We start from the raw sequence: 16,802 nt of genomic DNA, 5'->3' as shown, positions 1-16,802 counted from the left end.
TGTCAGTAACATAGTAATATTGTAAAATATGTTCTTTCAAGCCTTGACGTTGGAAAAAAATCCTGTCCCTAAGTGACTCAGCACATTACATCCTGTTAAAGCAGAGTATAACCTATGATCTTAAGTCCCTGACATGGAAGAGATTAGATTATCCTGTACATTGACTTGACATTAACTTTAAAATAATCCAGTGGGTACAAGTTCATCGAATGAGTGATGGGCTGGACCCAGTATTTGAAAGAACAGGTCGTACTTACCACTGAAGATGATCAGCAAACATTTTGGTTTCACTGTATACTTTGTCAAAGAGAGGAGTTTGAACATAGGAGGGAATTTCTGGATTTCTTCAGCCTGACTGATTGACACCTTACACAGAACAATATATCATAAGACTGTGAAGCACACAAGGGAGTTTATTGTCACATGGGCAAGTAGAGTGAGTCAGCTTTGGGTCACTTGCACAACACACAGGTTGGCAACTTTTCACGATATGGGCATATGAACGACAACCTGGGACTATATTTATTTAGTAAGCGTATACTAGGTGTGACAATCTATTTTACATTACTATTCCTTAATATTGTATATTTTATTTTAATTTTTAAGGGGATTATGTGATCGAGGAGCAATCTCGTAAACGGAAATTGCGAAAACTTAAAGCCTAATTAGAAATAATTAGGCTCTGTGCTCGGGATAATGAATGGATTAAACAGTGACTTGCACTATCCCCCATTTTGCTGAGGACCTACTAAATGTCTCTGGACTCCGATAACAGCCAGCGTTGAGCTGAAAAGCCTAACCTGCAGTTAAAACATTGCATGTTTTTGGGCTTTCCTCTCCCTGCCTGCTAACTGCTGGGCCTCGGTCATATGACAAGGACAGATGCCACCTCACTGCCTTGCCTTACGTCTTAACGCGCAGAGGTTGGTCAAAATAAAATAGTTCCACAGAAAAAAAAAATGCAACATAGATTTTAAACCACTTAAAAATATTAATTTCAAGTAAGCAATTTTACATGAAGAGAAAGCGATTGTCAACACATAATCAACGTTTATGTGGTCAGTGATAGCGAGAGGTACACCCTGAGAACTAGACTCTCCTCTACGTCATGTTGTTATTGTATCCCTCCGCCACAGTCGCACTAGGAAAACAGCTGTGGAAAGCTAAAGCTAGTTAGCACCGTTTGTTTTTGTCGTGTGAGTGTGTCAGCGATTTGAGCCGTTCCTTGCGCAAACCGCTATCTTACAATCCCGGAGTGACCGACTTGTTGTCTGTCATCTCTTTTAACCATGAAGTTTCAGTACAAAGAGGAGCACCCTTTTGAGAAAAGGCGGTCCGAAGGCGAGAAAATAAGGAAGAAGTATCCGGACAGGGTACCAGTAAGTAGCTAACGTTAGCTTGTTGGCTCGATCTGTGCTATTAGCAATTTGACGGCTAGCTAACATCAGGCTTTTGTAATGCTAGTCGTATTTAGAGGATTGATCGTGACACCTAATGTTCTCACGTAAAGCTAAACTATAATGATGCAGTTCAGGTGTAGCCTCACATATTATCTTGCTCCGTAGTAGGCTGCCACGTTAGTTACGCCAGAGGTTAACCAACAAGAATTTCGGCCGTACTGAACAGGCCAGCTGCTGAGAGCTTCGTGTTATCCTATCCTATCCATCGTATTTTTTATGTTAGGCTAATTTTACTAGATCCTAAAGAAAGATCCTTGATGACTCGGAAACATGACAGTTCTCTTGTTATAAAGACAGTGACAGTGAGTTAAATACGCTCAGGTGTTTACAGACTGATTATGGCTTGATCGGGCGGCAGGGTGTAGTTTTAGGCTGTACGTTGAAACGATAACAGCAGTGGACCTTAAAATAGTTGGTGTCAACAAACAGGACACTTGTTTACGTCGCACTGGCTCTTGTAGATAGATGAATAGGTCCACAACCTTTGGCCTTTTTTTCAAACCGACCTAACAAGACTGTCTGGGTCAAAACTGTCAGCAAATAAATGTGCTTTGTGCTTTCTGTAATGTCTGACGAGCTTCACCTGCCTCTACAACAGCCGCCCAGTTTCGCTGCCTTTCGTTTTACAGCTGCTGTCTGTCATGGGTTGTATTAACCTTACTATTAATTTTTAATTGATTCATTTGATCCTTACGGTGACAGGAAATGGTAAAAACATCCCATAACATTTTCCCTGAGCCCAAAATTAAATTTTCAGATGTTATGTGTGATCAGCAATCCAAAACCGAAAGGAGTTCCTTTCACTGTCATAGAAGAGTAAACAAACCAGAAAACGTTCACTTTGAAAAGCTGAATCCAGTCATTATTTGCCCCTTTTTTAAATAAAAAATAACATTTAATCAATTGTCCAAAAAAATTGCTAATTAATTGTATGTCTACTGACTAATTGTTTAAGCTCTTCAGTGATATATTACTGCTTGGTGTGTGGGCAGGTAGCATTTTACAAGTCCTATTTTTAGACTTAAGAGAAGAAACTTAAAAATAGTTTCATGTTTGTCCCCCCCCCCCCTTAGGCTAAGCCTGAGGTCTGAGTTGTAAATGTATGTATGTATACTGAGGGAGTTTTTCAAAATATAAGCTACATCTGGGTTAAATATACTTCAGTGCTCGCTGAAGTCATAGTATTTCATATTCTCAGATCCCTTTTCTTAGAAAGGTGAAACCTACTATTAAACTATGTCTCACTTTATAATTGCAGCTTTTGTTCGGTGGAAAATGCTCTAGTTCCATCTGATGAGGACATGTTGTGCGGTAGCTCTTATTTTTCATTTTCTTTTTCAGGTTATCGTGGAGAAAGCCCCAAAAGCCAGAATAGGAGATCTGGACAAGAAGAAATATCTTGTCCCCTCCGATCTGACAGGTAAAGATTGTATTATGTGCCAAGTCTCTGAACAATATTTAAAAGACACTAGTATGTTATAGTCATGTTTAAAATTTGCACAACCTTCTATACTCTCTTTTATCAGTGGGCCAGTTTTACTTCCTCATCCGGAAAAGAATCCACTTGCGAGCTGAGGATGCTCTCTTCTTCTTTGTAAACAACGTCATTCCACCCACCTCAGCTACCATGGGACTGTTGTACCAGGCAAGAGTCTTACTCCCTTTCTCCCTCACTGACCAGCTCTTACACCATGTCTTTATCAGTGTATCTGTGTTTGTGTTACCTACTTACATTAAGATGAGCTTTCCTCTACATTTTTTAATCATACTAACATCTTTTTTCCCCCCTCCCCTCTTTCTCAGGAGCATCACGAAGAGGACTTTTTCCTCTACATTGCCTACAGTGATGAGAGCGTGTATGGGAACAGCCAAAGGGAAATCTGATCCCGCTACCACCCCCCTCCAACCACTACCCACCTTTCTGAGACCTCTACCATTCATTCATTTAAATATTAAATCCAGCTCAGCAGCCTAGAGTTCCCACAGTAAATATTGTCAAATGCACTTCCACCGCCCATACAGTACCCTTCTCCCATCCATTTCTGTCTTTATTATTCTGCAGTCTGAATTGTATTTGCCTCCACTTTTCAGTAACAGCTTGGGTTAAGTGGTCTCATGGCCAGTTATTTTTCTAGGCTCATAATTGATCATGTTTAACTGAAAAGATTAATGAAATAATATTAGAAATAGGCCGTAATTATAGTTACTCCGGGGTTAAGGGAAGAAAGACATAGTGAGTTCAAATCAGCTCTTACTGACAGTGAACATAGTTCTTGGCTGTCCACTTTTGTTGGCTTGCAGGAATGTAAAGTGTGTTTTGAGTTTAGGGTAGTGAATCAATAGCACCAACCAGCTGAGGGCAGATAATGTCTCAGGCAGAGTAAAGGATAACTGTTTTGCAGCAGTTCTTCTCTGAGAAAAAAACTAAAGTGGCTAGGTAAAAAAAATTTTTTTAAAACTCACCAGTCACTGAAGTCTGTGAATGACAGTTTAGTGTGCTGCCCTTCATCTTATCCTAGCAGGGAGTATAATAGAATTCAGACTAAACAATCATCCTCTGCTTTCAGTGGTAAGACTATTCTGTTGACTGCTACTATGATTATTGTTGTTATTATTGTTAATTTTAGATGGCTTAATTTCTAAAGGTATTGTAAAGCTGAGTGCAATTTTCTCTCTTTTTTTTTAAGTTTGTCTCCTTTTTTTAAAAAAAAAAATAAGATTTGAACTCTGTATACAGCTGCATTACTGGCTCTTTCTCTCCACTCATGACCATACATGATAAAATGTGATGAAAAGCTTATCTGTGCTTCTGGTTTTTATTGAAAATCTTTATGGGTTGCATACTGACTAGATAGACGGACATTAGTTCAACCCTCCCAGCCTTTATTCTTGTACTGGCAGGAACTTTCTTATCATATCAGCTACTGTGAGCACTCAGATAATGTATGCCTTTCCAAGGTGTGCAAGGCCGCTCTTTTATGTTTGTTGTGCAAGAGGCTGGTTTAACTAAGCATAAAATCAATGTTTTTCTTCCATTAACTTGTTTTATGCATTACATCAACAATGTAAGGAATGGGAAGAGAAGCAGCGACAACATAGGTAAAGAAATCAGGCACAAGATATAAGCATACTGTAAATTATAAAAAGCAAGGCAAAGTAAACACTGAAGGATTTTGATAGATCAGTACAGTATTTTACGCATCCCTGTCAAAATGTTTAGACCTTGAAAATTACTAAATAAGGACATTTGTTAGAACTCTTGCACAGGTGAATGTAATATTTACATAGTAAAGGTTTTTTGTGTAAAATACAGTGTCAGGACATGAAAATGGTGGCACATTTTTAGGATAAGATCAAGTTTAATGTGTTGTGTCTGAAAGGGTTCTTACAACGTGCCCGTACTTAATATGAACGTATTGGTAAATACGGACATTTGGGAAATTACATCTGCTTATTGAGACAGGGGATCCGGCGTCTCTGCCTAAATACCACAACTACACTTCCCAGAATGCAATGTGGAGTCGGACGTCGTCAATGGCACCGGAAGCGCAACTTTATTACCCGGGCTGAGAACCTCATAGTCTGTTTATATTTTGTTGAGAAGTTTGAATTTTATCTTGTTAAACTGCCCTCAGATTCAGCAAACTGCCCTCAAATTGAAACCGCAAGACGGTTAAGTTCTCATTAAACGACCCACAAAGCAACAAAAGTAAGATTTTTCGTACTTTATAACTCCACCACACTAAAGTAACGTTAGAATAGATGCCATAAAATGCGTAACGTTGTGCTAAGCCGCTAGCTAACTCCAGTCAACGTTTGCTCTCGAGAATGTTTAATAATAAGTTGTTGCCGCTGGTTTACATATTTAAGATCCACGTATCTTCATGACAAACTGTACCGTTGGCTTTGATGAACTATACTAAAATATATTATCAGCAAACAGCAACTGAAGCCAACAATGCTAACTTAGCCGTTAGCATTGTTAGCGGACTAGCCAGGCCTATAACACGAAACACCTGTGTTATTTTTTTTACTGGTTACATTTACAGTGACATATAGACAAAACCGTTAAATGTACTTTGTGCATTCCTTCATACATTTTAAACTGAAATTTCGACCCACACCAGCTGGCCCCTCCACTGCCTGTCACCATGCCCGCCCTGCTGGAGAGACCCAAGCTATCTAACGCGATGGCCAGAGCCCTCCACAAGCACATCATGAGGGAAAGGGAGCGCAAGAGACAAGGTGCGCCGTCAATGGGTGCTCTGTGTGTGTGTTTAAACTGCTTGGCTTAGTGGTCACCGTCACAAAGTTAGAAGGTGTCGATGGTGGCACTTTTACTTGAGTATTTCTACGCTATGCTGCGCTTTTTTTTTTAAGTAAGGGTCTTGAGTACTTTCTCCACCACTGAAAAACATGAATACCATTTTTCAGAGGAGGAAGAGGTGGACAAAATGATGGAGCAGAAGATGAAGGAGGAGGAAGAGAGGAAAAGGACAAAAGAAATAGAGGAGAGGATGTCTCTGGAGGAAACCAAAGAACAGGTGGGGAAAATGTTGAAAACACAAACTATATAGAAGTAAGATGTTTCTACTGAAAAATAGATGGTAAAATATATTGCAATCCCAACACAAATCTAAACTGCAGGTAATGAAGATGGGTGAGAAACTTCAGGGACTCCAGGAAGAGAAACACCAGCTCTTCTTACAGCTCAAGAAAGTTCTCCATGAAGAGGAAAAGAGACGTAGGAAGGAGCAGAGGTAGCGTTTTTTAATTTAAAATTCATTTACTATGCTCGTGATTTTAACAACATATTCTTGGTAACTGGCATCATTTCTGTGCTCCCTGTCTTCTCTAGTGATATCACAACACTGACATCAGCCAGCTACCAACCTAGTCTGCCCATGCACGCAGGGCAGCACCTCCTCAGTATTCAAGGTCAGGTTCTGTGCGTCACATGAACTCATCTGGGGTAATGTGGGAAATTGTCCATGTCTGCCATTATTAATATCAGTCAGCTGATCCTCTTTTCCTCACTCAGGCAGTCCAGTCAGTCACAGTCGACCCGGTGCGCTGCTTGGAGAACGAAGCAAACAGCTGTTCCCAGCTGCTGTGATTCCAGTAAGTAAAGAACAGTTCATTGATCTCTTCACAGACACTTTCACTTTTGTGTGAACGTAAAGTACCCCAACAGTTACCCCAACATTTGTGTGCACACTTGTATTGTTATTGTTGTATTCTCCTCCTCTTTTAGGCACGTCACTATCAAACACCTGGCTTCAGCTCAGGGTCAGCAGAGCACGGGCAGTTCAGTGGTGGACAGGGGGTCCACGAGCCCTACGGGGTGGCCCAGGCCCAGCATCCTTCCACCTACGCCCCTGGACCTTCTGTACCTGTCAGTTTCGCAAGCAGCTCTCAGATCAGAGGTACAGAACATGTGTCTGTTTGAGTGGCAGGGATCACACATCATCTGTAATGTAAGAAAATGTGTTACAGTTACATCCTCACTGAAAGAACTGAATGTCAGTGATGTAGTTCATACAGTCTTGATAAAAGAAAAACATGATTTCTTTTCCAGTTTATTAACTTGGAAACTGTTAACCAGGCTTTCGTTCTCCCCCAGGTGCGTCTGCATTTCAGGCCATGCCGTATCTCCCCCACCAGCAGCCTGGCTATCCCGTCCACAGTCACTTCACCTCTCAGCCTGGTCAGTTCGTTATGTTCCCTGTGTCATGCTTTCTACATACTAAATTCTCTTGCTACAGACCAACTATAAGTACCATTATCCAAAATAAGTTGCAGAGTAATGCTCTGCAGATGCTGCACTGCTTTATGCAATAAATGCTAACTTGTGTATCTCCTGCAGGATACATCCCTGGAGCAGGGATACCCCTTCAGAAGCAGCTGGAACATGCCAACCAGCAGTCAGGCTTCACTGATGCCGTAAGACCATTTCACATTTAGATACTTGATGAGGTCCTGCTGAAGGTCAATAAACATTAAATTAAAAAGAGAGGGGGATATAGAATATTGAAAATAAAAATGCAGACATGTTACTACCTGAATAATTGAAGGGGCTATATTGAATCTGGCATATTCTTCATTCCACTGCCTTGTCCTTGAAGCTGTACGTCTTTACCTGATTACAAGTACTATGTGTTGCCTCACAGGGTGCTTTGAGGCCTATGCATCCACCAGCCATGCATCCTTCTGCTCCAGGACTGCTGCCCACACCATCAATGGCGGTCCAGATTCCTACTCCAAAGGTACATACCACCAAAATTTTGTAATTTGCTGATATCAATGTATTTTAACCTCGTACAACGCTGACCTCTCAAAGTGCGTCACTATGCTGCCACCATGTGTTTCTAGTCATGATTTACACTATATTTACAATAAAAACTGTGAAAGTGCTTCTTCAGACTTGACTGTTGTCTTTTCATCACTTCGTCAGGCCCAGTTCCAGAGCTCTCCCCAGCCCACTCCTCGCCACGGCTTCCTCCCCCACAGCCAGAGTGGACAGAGGTTCTACCACCATGGCAAGTAGCTCACAGCCACCTTCACCTTCACTGTCGGTGTGACTGGATCGACAAAAGTCATGAGCTTGGATTATGTCATACGATGTGTGTTTTTATTTTGTGTATAGTATCTGAATTTTAAGTTGTGTTTTGATTTTGTGAATGAGCGACAGTCAGCAGTCCTCATGTTCATGTGCTTCTGTAAACATCCGGCTTTGATTTTTACATAACGTCAAATGATGTTAATTTGTAAAATAGCTTATGATTTCACGTACACTGTAAAGCCATTCTGGAGGTGCTTTTGTTAATTAAAATGTTAATATCTTGTATAAAGCCACTCTGCATGAACCAGAACTTATTCTTTGCATACTAACATCTCGTAAGTACATCAGCGGAGGGTCGAGTGTCTCTGCAAAGACTTGCTTAAAAAGTAGGAAAAAAAAATTTCTCATCAACACTTAGTGGTTGAAATTAAGAGTTTGTGGATTAAATCAACCTATTTCTGCTAAGGTCATACAAACACTGATGAACACTACTGAAGCAGAGACACGTTGGTTTAACTGAGACTCTATTTCAATGTGCTGCTGACGTCTGGTTGATCACATTAGACCCACTAGGGTTGGTGACCACAAATTAAATCAAGATGATCATGGTCTTGACACAATTACAGAAGATTTCAAGTGTTTTGCGTTTTTCCTCTGCAGCATAAATCAAGTTTAAGTCTGTTCTGTTTTAAAGCTTTTACGTTGCTAAATAAAACGATAAGCAAACGCCACGTCCAACCGTTTGTGTCAGCTTTTATTTTTTCGACCATGGGGACATCCTGCACAGTTTGGACTTATCTGCCTCCTGAATCATCGCTCAGAGTTTCAGAGTACGCCAAATAAAATTCCAGTCATTTTCACAAACAGCTCTGTGTGGAGACCTGGTGTGAGGGTCTCTGTGAAGGGGGTTTTATAAGAAGCGAATGAAGCTGGATCAAGGTTTGGCAGAAGAATTTCAAACATGAGAATTTATTTGTATGTCCTCAGAGCAGGGTCTTGTTTCTCTTTGACACTGTTCAGGCCTTGAGACAAAAAGAAACTGAACCTTGGTGTGCCATGTTGGTAACCTTTGTTTAATAGACAAGTTTCAGGTGATGAAATAAACAGCAGAAGGAGGGGCTTGTTCAGATGAATTGCCAAAAGAAAAGTGCCATACGGAAAAGACAAAACCGAGTCATGTATTCAGTCCTGTACGGCACAAACGCTGAACAAGCCTCAACTGAACAATGCAGGTCTAGAGTTGAAGCCCTTGATAAAACAGGGGAACATATAAAAAAACAAAAACAGCTGTGACATTATCACTTTTCTTTCCCCTGATGGTAGGTGGCTACTGAATATTTGTAGACTTACTCAGTATTTAGAGAGAGACCTTCCTCTACGTGTCTTTTTTTTTTCTTTTTTCTTTACATCTGTACGTCTCTGGACTTAAATGTTGTTTTATTCTGTGGGTGAATGTACATAGAGAATTTTCCTTTTTTTTTTAACCATTTGACATTCCAATTATTTATTAAAGTTCATCTCTAATTGAACCCAAAGGAAGGTTAGAAAACAGCGTGAGGGAGAAAGAGTATGAAAAACAAAGACAAAAAGAAAGAAAAAAGAGGGAGAATAGCATTGACGAGGCAATATCCCCTCCTTTTCCCCAGGTCCAGTGCATCTCGTTTGCTCCTGAAACAGAATTACAAGGGGGGAGGGGGGAGGAATGAGAGGAAGGAGGAAAGAAAAGTCAGAAAGCAGAGAAGGAAGATACTTGAGAAAAAATATATAAATAAACACCAGAGAAACACATTTTAATGAGACACTGAGTGTTTTTAACTAGCCTCTGCAGAGGAAACATTGCACGAACAACAGCTTTTAACATATCTTTTGTGGACACTTTATTCTACAGCCCACAGTTTGCAGGTGAGAAAGTGCATAAAACAGTTTGACCCAACAATTACAACAATACCACAAGCCGTTTCTTAGTGGGGAAATACAGGGAGCAACTGGCTAGATCAGGCTGTAAAATGAAGTGCAACCCACAGAAAAAAATACAACAACCGCTCAAAAATACAATATGAACTTTAAGCTTTCATTTATATTCGATAGCGCTACGTAAAAATGATACACATGCTTGTAGTAGTGTTAACATAAAAAAGTACATTAAGGGGTAGGCAAATCCGCAGTAACACACCATCACTTCACACAAGCTTCAGATTTTGAATACACTCCTCGAATTAGTTACATTTCGTCAATTTTAAATCTTTAAATTTCAGCTGACCACTAATAAGTCCAGTTCAAACAAATATATACATGTAAAACATAATTATGCAATGCAGTAATGTTGAAAAAAAAAAAAAAACACTGATGTTTCCAGTAAAGTCGAAACGCAGAGTTGTAACATTTTAAAATGGCATGTCGTTTTCTTTAATACCCAAGGTAAAATCTAAACTTCTCCTCTCGGCAGCAGCCTCGGATCTCGCTGGCTGGAGTTGCCTCCCCTTTGCTCCACTGATGAACAATAGACTGTACATGACACACACACACTTGCACTGGCATGGCACATGCTGGTGGCTTGTGGTGCAACACCCAAACACACACAGACACACACACACACATAATTTTACATAACACACACATGCTTCTCTTCAGGCAGGCCTGGGTCAGATGGTAGTCGGGGTTGGGGGTACGGGGGTTTGAGAGGACAGCTGTGAGTCGAAACAGCCGTAGCTCTGTATTTACCTGCAGTGGCTTATTTACCCAAGGCTTTGATGCCAATCGCAGCTTCTTCATCCATTGCATTTAGAACAGTGATCTGAAAGAGCAAAGTGGAATCAGAACAGAGGCTTGGTGAGGACATTTTTCTCACACTCTCTCACTGTTGTTTTTTTTTTTTTTATAAAAGCTGAAGCTGGTGGTGATTGATTTTCCCCCACTGATTTATTTTAGAGTTATCATTTCATTTTCTAGAAGAATTTTCAAGAGAGGTGGACAAGTTTGTGGCTGCTTCGATAATGTGGACTAGAGAAGCTAAAGCTGCTAATGTCACAAATCTTCAGTCAATTTATTGATTATCTGATCTGCAAAAAATTTTAATAATCGTTAGTTGTAAATGATGAGATACAAAATAGTTTGAAGGCAGCGGTGAAAACGATGTGTCCTGCCCAGGTGGGTTTCAGAACAGCGTACAGTGAGGTGACGGTACTGACCAGGATCTCCTCTCCGGCTTCGTGCTTGCTCTCTATCTCTTTGCCCAGGTCTCCCTCAGGAATCTTCAGGTCCTCTCTCACCTCCCCGCTGTCCTGGAGCAGGGACAGGTAGCCATCTTGGATCCCGATAAGCTGGGAGAACACATGAGAGCCGCTCACAGATTAACACGATATGATCCCAAAAGATGACCAGCAGTTTTTCCCTGCACCAGAATTAGCACAGTTGCCTGCTGCTTCTATGTCGTTTGTGTCTGTGAAGTTTTTCTCACTAGAGAAATTCTTCATTATAATCTTGTTTTTTTTTTTTTCAAATAAGCATCCAACTGCTAATTGTCCCCTAGCAGCCATGCAGAATTATATCTGAAAGTCTTGTGCTTATTAAAGACCAAAGCTTATTTGTGAATATTACAGTCATATCAAAGGCGTGACTGTAATTTCCCATTTATGACAAATAACACATTCCCCATTATCTACTCAAAATTTCATACTCGCAAAGACGAGGCAGCCTCAGATTCCTGTCACATGAACACTTACATAACACAACAAAAATGTGATGTAATTTCTTGATATTTAGTATATTAGCCATGTAATATTGTATTTTAACAATACAAGCCAACAAGCCAGCGTTACGAGAGTTAAGACCTCCAAAAAGACCTGGTCTGTCCTCCAGCGGTCTCACCTGGTAATCCATTCTCTTAATGTTGGGGACGTCCATGTTGTGGGTGGAGGGACAAATATCCTCATACTTCTTACCAGAGAAGATGTCGATACCAACCAAGTGCACCTGCACAAGCAAAAGAAAAACACGGATGAAGGAGTGAATCCCAAAACAAAACATACACTTTAGAGAAAAAAAAATCTGCTTTACTTTATCAATCAGTATCTATGAAATATTCAGGGTGTAAAGCAAGTACTGGATACAAGTGTATAATGTTTAAACATAATTTATAGCACATACATAATTTTTTTAAGCAGTCTTTCTAACCTAGGGGGACACATTAATGTTGTAGGACAGACTGAAAGTGTCCATTAAGGTGCATTAATGAGTGTTTGTTTCAGAGGTAAATGCAGGGATAGTAATGTGATGATTTACTGATGCTCTCCTTCTGTCTGCATTCTCCCTCACAGGTGAACCTGTAGGGAATACTGTCCCAAAACGACACTATGTTTTTCTTCCAGGGTGAACCCATGTTGCAAAGAGCTGCACCATAAAATATGCATTAGCTTCATTAGATTGAAAAAGTTTTTTTTTTTTGCTAAAATCCTGACATCAGCATTCACTGCGTCCCAGCACTTCAGTGATTTCCTCACCTTAGCGTGGCCATGCTTGCCAGTCTTGGAGGTGGACATCTCAACGATCTTGCAGGGTCGGCCTTTCAGCACAACAAAGCCGTTTTTGCGCAGGGCCGAGCACTGCATGGGGTAGGTGGCGGATGCCCCGGCATCACCAGTCTGGAAGTCCAGCTCCGCATCTGCCATACCTGCTGTGGAAACCAACACACAGGGTACAACTGTTCATAACTGGTCACCGTGCTACAGTAACAAAAGAGAATTTAAGGTGTAATATTCAGATGTGGGCTTTACTTGTTTGGCTATTGTAGCCACTTTAATGACTTGAAAACTACGAATGTACATTAAATATTGACTGAACAGTCACACAGTAAATATTGCCAATTGATTTTATCATTATCTTCTCACTCTATGACTGGTGTTTACCAGGGTTGATATATTTCAGTTCAGACCAAACTTTGGTACATTACTGTGAGATATAAACTCATAATTGGATTTATATATCATACAATCAGTAGGGTTTATGCAAGCTAGTCCTCCATGAAAGACAAGCATCCAATGCTGCCTGGTGAATATCTGTCAAATATGTCAGCAGAAGGATATGGAAATGTGACAGCTGGCTTCTGATGTGAATTAAAACTTGGGGCTGCAGAGGAAATAACACTTTGATTCAAAGCTGCAGAGCAGACAGGGCTAAATAAAGCAACAGAGGCAAGGCACCTGTCAGCTCAACTATTTACAGTCCAAATGTAAAAAATAAATATATAAATTGTCATAACTATAATATTATATAACTATATATAAAGCTGGAGTTTAATATTTAGCTGCAGTTTTAATCCTCGGTGTTTGTGCCAAACTACTTCAGCACCAAACTTTTGTCCCGGTGGTGCAGCGCAGCTACCTGCCACGAGTACAGCGTTACTGACAGCTACAAAAACTTCAGCCACTAACTCACAATACTCAAAGAAACCAACACATTCTAGAAACACATACCTATGAAAAACAACGTAAAGACCAAAGTTATGTGCTCTGCTGCTGGGTTACGGTGGCTGCTCGCCGGGTAAAGCGTTAAACCGGGGCCGCTAATCCGCGCTAATGACCCATAAATCAAATTTCAAGCCGGGCGTGACTTTGCCCTAACTACCCCTCGCGTTGTTTGCCGGACATGCAAACGTTGACTCATGGGAGCCAAATGTTAGAATAAGTCACACCCCGGGGGCAGTGTGGTGTACGGTATGTCCGCAGTGGGGGAGAAGAAGGGGCTGACTGCGGCCTAGTGCGTACATAACGTGCCACGGCCCGCCGTCGGTAACGTGGAACAGTCGGTGTCCCCGCATCCATGCGCACTGACTGCACTCAGGCCGAGGCCCTGCTGATAAAGAGATTCAAGTTCACAAGGCAAAATGACAACCCGTGAGGCGCTCAAACCCTCCTTTATACTAATGTGGACCTCCGTGTGGACGACACCGGTCGTTTTAACCCCGCTATGGCCGGTAACACGCCCACAGATTATTGATATAACCATGGAAATTGATTGGATTTTGGCCCGCTGGTGAACAGTAATGACTAAGCTAATACTCGCGATGGCTACGGCGCATTAGTGACAACAGTATCACAGAGTTAAATCACGCTGTGTGTTGAGTTAGAGCCGGTGGCATGTGTGTGCAAGCTACACGCCAAAACGCAGCCACGTCCTGCGGGGTTTGCAAACTTAAAACGGCGACGGTAAAGGCGAGCGAACGAATCATCGGATGTTTTTTTTTTTCCATTTTAGCCGCCGAGTGAGGCTGAGGCTCCCGTTAGGATGGGATAAGTTAGCTGGAGCTGCCGGAGCTGTGGTCCTCCAGTCAAACGGACCGTTGTTATTACTTCATGGGGGCGTTTAAAGGGAATATATCATAATACGGCATCAGACAGACATGTGCATAGGATAACTCATCTGCTCAGGCGCAAACACGCCCCGTCTATTGGATGTTTTGATAAGGAACTTACCCTAGTGATAATAGCTCTGCTCTCTTGTGTTACTTATCAGCCTTTCTCCCTTTAATTCCACCTCCTCCTCTGTTGCCTCCCTGTATCCGTGCAAACGGGTCGTCTGGCTGGGGTCTGTTTCCTCCTCTGTGGCTCGTTTTTTGCGATGTCGCTCCCCTCTTTTTTTTTTCAAGCTATCGGCTATCTCTTTATTCCTCTTTCATTCCAAACGTTTCCGCTCGGCTCTCTTCTGCCCCTGGTTTGTAATCCAGATTGCAGTTTACCTCGCACAGGGAGAGGTACACAACCAAAGTCAGCCGCCGGGCCGAAAAGAATCAGAGCCCTGGACCCCGCTGTGTATGTACTGTCTGTAGCCTGCACTCCACCTTCTCTGTCTCTCCCTCATCCAGCTCCTCACCACGATCACAACGTTAGAAAGATCTAAACACTGGATTTCCCGTTGGACCTGCCACAATAAAATCCCATCCTTACTTAAAAGACGTTATTACGATGTTACTTCAGAGTCATGTCAGCTTTTCCCGCACTTCCTGCCCTTTATATATCATGATTAATATTATTATGGTTATAAAAAGGATAGTTTGCCACAAAAAAAGTCCAGGTAAACTTACCAGCTTTCCTGGTGCTTTCAACCACATGTAATGGTTTTCATCACAGGACTGAGTACAGTTGTCATGGAGATGGCAGTAGCCATCACTACGTGATGTAAGCTTGAAGCAGTCACTTAGTAACGTTCTGGAATGTAGATGTTACATTGTGTTCCAGAATGTATGATACAATGTAATGTGTTTGTTTGTTTATTTATTTTTTACCTGTATTGTCATATTATAATGTAAGAAATAATAAATTTAGGAGAAATAGTATAGGCTGTGATGGGTGTATTCTCATTACTGTTTTTAATATAAACATCTGTTTCATTCATTATCATACTAATAATGTAATAAATCATACTAAAAAATTTAAGAAAAAAAAAAACCGAGACAGTTTCCTGTTTCCTATGTCTGACATAAATACATACTTTTACACTGAAGGTGAAGTTGCAACTTTTCCGGTCTTCTCTTGGCTAACTTAAAGTGGCTTGATGCTGCTTTCATCCAAATGCCCATGAAACAAACCTCGGCAAACTGGCGCCTTTTGCGCATGCGTAGCTTTTCATTCTAGTGCAGAATGGATCACAGCTCTTTCTCTGGACTTACTGTACGTAAACGCTATGACACGTGTGTGCGTGTGTATCTGCTCATGGACCTTTACATATAGTTTCACAGCCTACTAATATGGAAATATGGTTACAACTGTGGAAACAGTTGGCTAAAAAGACTTAAATTGCACATATTCATCATCATGAGCCATAACCATTACTGTAAATGAAAAAAAATGCCCCATGTGTACAGGCTCCAGTGCCTTTACTTGGATATTATAGGAAAACATTTCTCATCCAGTGAACTCAAAGTATAAGACAGGGGTATGTGAATGATTTTCCAATCACTAAACAAAAGTTTAATAAACAAGATCCAAGTACGTCCTCCTATTATTTACCCTCCACAGTGTCAGTGCTGCCATCCTGTCTGTGTGCTCCTCTGCTGGCTGTAATTCCCTCTGTTACTAATAATTACACTTCTAATTAGAGTATTTTTTCTGTCCAGAGACCCATGGCTTCTGCGCTCAGCGAATGGTTTCGTTGAACTTGGCAGTTCTTCGAGCCGCTGGGTTAAATTTAGTGCTGTGAAACTGGAGTCCTGTGACCTATGTGCTGAGGGCTGTAGTTAAAGGCGTAGTTAACCCCAAAATGAAAATTCACTCATTGCTTTCTTAATCCTATGTCGCATTAAAAGTTTTTAATAGTAGTACGTTTTTAACAGTGTGAATTATACTAATAAAACAGAGTCTTTGCAGGGTCAAATAACTGTCCAGCTTTAACAGACATGACCTGTTGGTAAAGGTGACAAGACGTCAGTATCTTACAGAGAAGGATAATTTATAGATTCATCAGTAACTTGAATATTGTAGAATGGTTTGCCAACTAGATAACAAGTGACCTTTCATGCACCTCTTAGATGTAGATGCATGTGTCAAATTATTCATATATTTATATCTGGTTACGTGTCCAAATAATGTTATATTTAAAGTATAAGAGCTTCTCCTTGAGAAGAAGCACATTTCCACTCATTAAATGGTCTATGAACCATGAAAGCTCCCTCAAAAACACACAGTTGTTTAAAACAGACCCTCCTTCAAAGTATATATAATATATAATGTGCAGCAAAATCATAACCTGAGTTCACTGAGCATTATAAAGAAAGCACTCTCAAAATC

General features: G+C 40.9%; 3 protein-coding genes across 6 annotated transcripts; 2 read left to right on the top strand and 1 right to left on the bottom strand.

Moving 5' to 3' along the window:
• The first annotated feature begins 1,133 nt into the window (after positions 1-1,133).
• On the top strand, positions 1,134-4,258 carry gabarapa (GABA(A) receptor-associated protein a). The gene is made up of 4 exons (XM_041031379.1): positions 1,134-1,379; positions 2,802-2,880; positions 2,987-3,105; positions 3,264-4,258. Exons 1-4 carry the CDS (start codon positions 1,290-1,292, stop codon positions 3,342-3,344), a joined length of 369 nt encoding a protein of 122 aa, XP_040887313.1. The 5' UTR covers positions 1,134-1,289; the 3' UTR covers positions 3,345-4,258.
• Positions 4,259-5,004: 746 nt separating this feature from the next.
• gps2 (G protein pathway suppressor 2) lies at positions 5,005-8,753 on the top strand. The gene is made up of 11 exons (XM_041031271.1): positions 5,005-5,169; positions 5,588-5,705; positions 5,895-6,004; positions 6,108-6,220; positions 6,319-6,398; positions 6,502-6,581; positions 6,715-6,886; positions 7,084-7,167; positions 7,327-7,403; positions 7,631-7,726; positions 7,915-8,753. The coding sequence occupies exons 2-11, from the start codon at positions 5,612-5,614 to the stop codon at positions 8,005-8,007; spliced, it is 999 nt and encodes a 332-aa protein (XP_040887205.1). The 5' UTR covers positions 5,005-5,169; positions 5,588-5,611; the 3' UTR covers positions 8,008-8,753.
• Positions 8,754-9,074: 321 nt separating this feature from the next.
• LOC121177075 (eukaryotic translation initiation factor 5A-1) lies at positions 9,075-14,878 on the bottom strand. 4 transcript variants are annotated; one of them, XM_041031272.1, is made up of 6 exons: positions 14,493-14,878; positions 12,522-12,694; positions 11,890-11,994; positions 11,211-11,342; positions 10,744-10,816; positions 9,075-9,690 (listed from the first exon to the last, which is right to left on the bottom strand). In XM_041031272.1, the coding sequence occupies exons 2-5, from the start codon at positions 12,687-12,689 to the stop codon at positions 10,754-10,756; spliced, it is 468 nt and encodes a 155-aa protein (XP_040887206.1). In that variant the 5' UTR covers positions 12,690-12,694; positions 14,493-14,878; the 3' UTR covers positions 9,075-9,690; positions 10,744-10,753. The 4 variants fall into 4 exon arrangements, with proteins under 4 accessions (XP_040887206.1, XP_040887207.1, XP_040887208.1 ...); XM_041031273.1 differs by having other exon boundaries at positions 12,522-12,691; positions 14,493-14,875; XM_041031274.1 differs by having other exon boundaries at positions 14,756-14,875.
• Positions 14,879-16,802: the final 1,924 nt, after the last annotated feature.

This window comes from Toxotes jaculatrix, chromosome 23 (assembly GCF_017976425.1).
Source record: "Toxotes jaculatrix isolate fToxJac2 chromosome 23, fToxJac2.pri, whole genome shotgun sequence".
Classification (NCBI taxonomy): Eukaryota; Metazoa; Chordata; class Actinopteri; family Toxotidae; genus Toxotes; species Toxotes jaculatrix.
The sequence above is the reverse complement of the archived record's forward strand: the minus strand, read 5'-3'. Positions and strand labels throughout refer to the sequence as shown.

What these genes read in the sequence shown, in the direction of transcription:
- gabarapa (XM_041031379.1), top strand. Translation starts at nt 1,290, where the DNA reads ATGAAGTTTCAGTACAAAGAGGAGCACCCTTTTGAGAAAAGGCGGTCC. An exon ending in AGTATCCGGACAGGGTACCA is followed by an intron (nt 1,380 to 2,801) that starts GTAAGTAGCTAA and finishes TTTCTTTTTCAG; the next exon opens with GTTATCGTGGAGAAAGCCCC. An exon ending in TGTCCCCTCCGATCTGACAG is followed by an intron (nt 2,881 to 2,986) that starts GTAAAGATTGTA and finishes CTCTTTTATCAG; the next exon opens with TGGGCCAGTTTTACTTCCTC.
- gps2 (XM_041031271.1), top strand. Translation starts at nt 5,612, where the DNA reads ATGCCCGCCCTGCTGGAGAGACCCAAGCTATCTAACGCGATGGCCAGA. An exon ending in AAGCAGCTCTCAGATCAGAG is followed by an intron (nt 6,887 to 7,083) that starts GTACAGAACATG and finishes GTTCTCCCCCAG; the next exon opens with GTGCGTCTGCATTTCAGGCC. An exon ending in TCACTTCACCTCTCAGCCTG is followed by an intron (nt 7,168 to 7,326) that starts GTCAGTTCGTTA and finishes TATCTCCTGCAG; the next exon opens with GATACATCCCTGGAGCAGGG.
- LOC121177075 (XM_041031272.1), bottom strand. Translation starts at nt 12,689, where the DNA reads ATGGCAGATGCGGAGCTGGACTTCCAGACTGGTGATGCCGGGGCATCC. An exon ending in GCAAGCATGGCCACGCTAAG is followed by an intron (nt 11,995 to 12,521) that starts GTGAGGAAATCA and finishes TTGCTTGTGCAG; the next exon opens with GTGCACTTGGTTGGTATCGA. An exon ending in AAGCCGGAGAGGAGATCCTG is followed by an intron (nt 10,817 to 11,210) that starts GTCAGTACCGTC and finishes TTGCTCTTTCAG; the next exon opens with ATCACTGTTCTAAATGCAAT.